General features: G+C 32.3%; 1 protein-coding gene across 1 annotated transcript in view; it reads right to left on the bottom strand.

The window, feature by feature from the left end:
• The window catches only part of LOC102426281 (C2 domain-containing protein 5-like), a gene marked incomplete at its 3' end in the record, with an annotated part of 15,998 nt that overhangs the window by 7,139 nt on the left and 6,503 nt on the right, over nt 1-2,356 (bottom strand). The window contains exon 3 of the mRNA XM_023749157.1: nt 2,220-2,305. Within this exon, the coding sequence (XP_023604925.1) occupies nt 2,220-2,305 (86 nt within the window). The remainder of the gene's footprint in view (nt 1-2,219; nt 2,306-2,356) is intronic.

The raw sequence follows: 2,356 nt of genomic DNA, 5'->3' as shown, positions 1-2,356 counted from the left end.
GGCTGGCTAAGGGTCCCCCCTCTCCGCCCCCCCCCCAGTGCACAAATTTTTGTGCACCGGGCCTCTAGTCCATTAAATAAAGGATTTTCAGCAAAGTTTCTCTTTTCCTCAAGTAAAAAAAGCAATATAATTTATTAAGGGTGGCAAGAGGTAGAAATAAATGTGTTTAAAGTGAATATAAAAAAAATGATACAACTAGCCTAGGTTCAACTTGATTCAGTGCTCAACTTGGCATAGTTAAGGCACATCTGAACACATATGGAGAGAATTCTTCATACTTCTGTACAAATATTTCCCAAAATAAAGCCACACTACTGGCAGCCACAAAAAGAATAGGAAAGTCAAAGATGATAATGCTCTTTCTATTTATTTTGTACACAGGGTAGAGAGGTGGTCTCATAAACTCAAGTAACTGATACTGCAAGGTTAAGGTTATGTAAATATATTGCTAACTCAGGTTTTACCAAACTGTAAATGAAAATTTAAAGTTCTCCACACCTCTGCTGTTAATTCCATGAAGATTATCTAGTAATGTATGCCAAATGTGTTAATGTGTCCAAAATTTTAAGAATGTTTAAAAGCATATTTGTAAACATAAATTTTATCGAAACCAAATCCAAAACCATTTTCAGTGATTAGAATTATTTTTCCTATAATGCTAGATGTTTTTAAACGTTCTTAGTAAAGAGAATAAAGTCACAGGTACAACATACAGGCAAAATCTCATTATATCAAACATCAAGGCAACCCAAGTTTTTCTGTTCCTGTGAACTCTAGAATGATAATTAGATTACAGGACATATTCCTAGTGAAAGGGACTCTGTAGAGAATACAAAACTGGGAGGGGTGGAAGTAAGAGCATTCTGCACTAAAAAATGATAAGGGAACACACACACCTTCACTCTGGCCCTCTTCTCCCTCTTTTTAGTCCTTATCTTGATTTGCTTTCAATAGATGATGTGAATATTTAGGTGGGCTTTTTGTGCCTGCAAGCTGTGAGAATAGCTGAAAGGCAACTGCTGCTTAATAGGGTATAAAGTGATTATACCCTATTCTCTCCAGCCTGTCTAAAAGGCAAACAGTGCATACACAGATACTCTCCGCACAAGCACAGAAAGCCTAAAAAAAAAAATTCGTATTGTTCATAATAATGGAATCTGAAAAACACAAGTATTCTCAAAAGGCCAACTTCTAGGGGGGAAAAACATACCTTTGTTTTATAAAGTGCATCCTTTTATAAGTATTTGCTATATTGCAACTTTTTTTTTAAATGCTAGTGTAAAATAGAACCTGTGAAAGACATTCTGTAAATCAGACATAATGAGAGCTATGGAACTGTGCCTTAAAGTAACTGACAGGACATAAAATCATGCACTGTATTAGTTAAGTAGGAAAAAGAAAACAAAAACAGCCTCATAGTGCTATTAAATAAAAAAAAACAAACTTTGCATTACGAAAAGAAAAAAAGCTGGCAACATGTGTTAAAAGCATAAATGAAACTTAAATGATCAATATTAAAACTAGAAAAACTACCATACAAGAAATAGGCTCTCACACATGTTTTAGGAACATACCCGCCTTCTACAGAACCTATGAGGCGATCCTCCCTTAGCATTGAAGTTTATTAAAAAATAAAAATGAAAAGAGAAAAATCATCCAATAACTTAACTACTCATTTTTCCATTTAACATATTCAATAAAATGTTAACCTATAATATTCTAAAGAAATGTATTCAAATACTGAACAACCACATTATTTATGTTAATCCATAGAAATATGAAACCTGTGCATTTCTTATGCTAAAGAGATTGGCCAGTAATAAATATAATCTCAGCCAATAAAAATATTAATACACTAATAATATACTTTTAATGTTTAAAACTAACTTTTTTTCAGGAAAAATATCTATTATTTCTTTTTATATATTATAATTTTAATGCAAAATTAGAAATAATTTCACCTTCAATGAATATTTGCAAATAGACTATTTCTAGTTAGAAATTGAAGGATAAAACAAAAATAGTTATACAATTATTCCAAATTAAAAGTTATTGTACATAAACAAATCACTATGATACCTTAAATACAGTTTAGACTTTGAAATTACATTACAGATACATGACCAAAAGCAGTGTGGAAATAAGTTATAAGTACATGGAAGACTGATACTACAATCACATCAACAGTGTAAAAATAAAGAATGTTGAGTGAATCTTACCCTCTGTTCCAATGCCGGCTGCGTCTGTTGTCTTAAAAGAGCTTTAAATGGCCCCCCTTCTTTTCCAGCACTACCACTTCCCATTCCTACAGAACATCAGTACATAAATAACAAAAAAACAACTATAGAAGCAGAAA

This window comes from Myotis lucifugus, unplaced genomic scaffold (genome assembly GCF_000147115.1).
Source record: "Myotis lucifugus unplaced genomic scaffold, Myoluc2.0 scaffold_3254, whole genome shotgun sequence".
Taxonomy (NCBI): domain Eukaryota; kingdom Metazoa; phylum Chordata; class Mammalia; order Chiroptera; family Vespertilionidae; genus Myotis; species Myotis lucifugus.
This window is presented reverse-complemented; position numbering and strand designations above follow the sequence as displayed.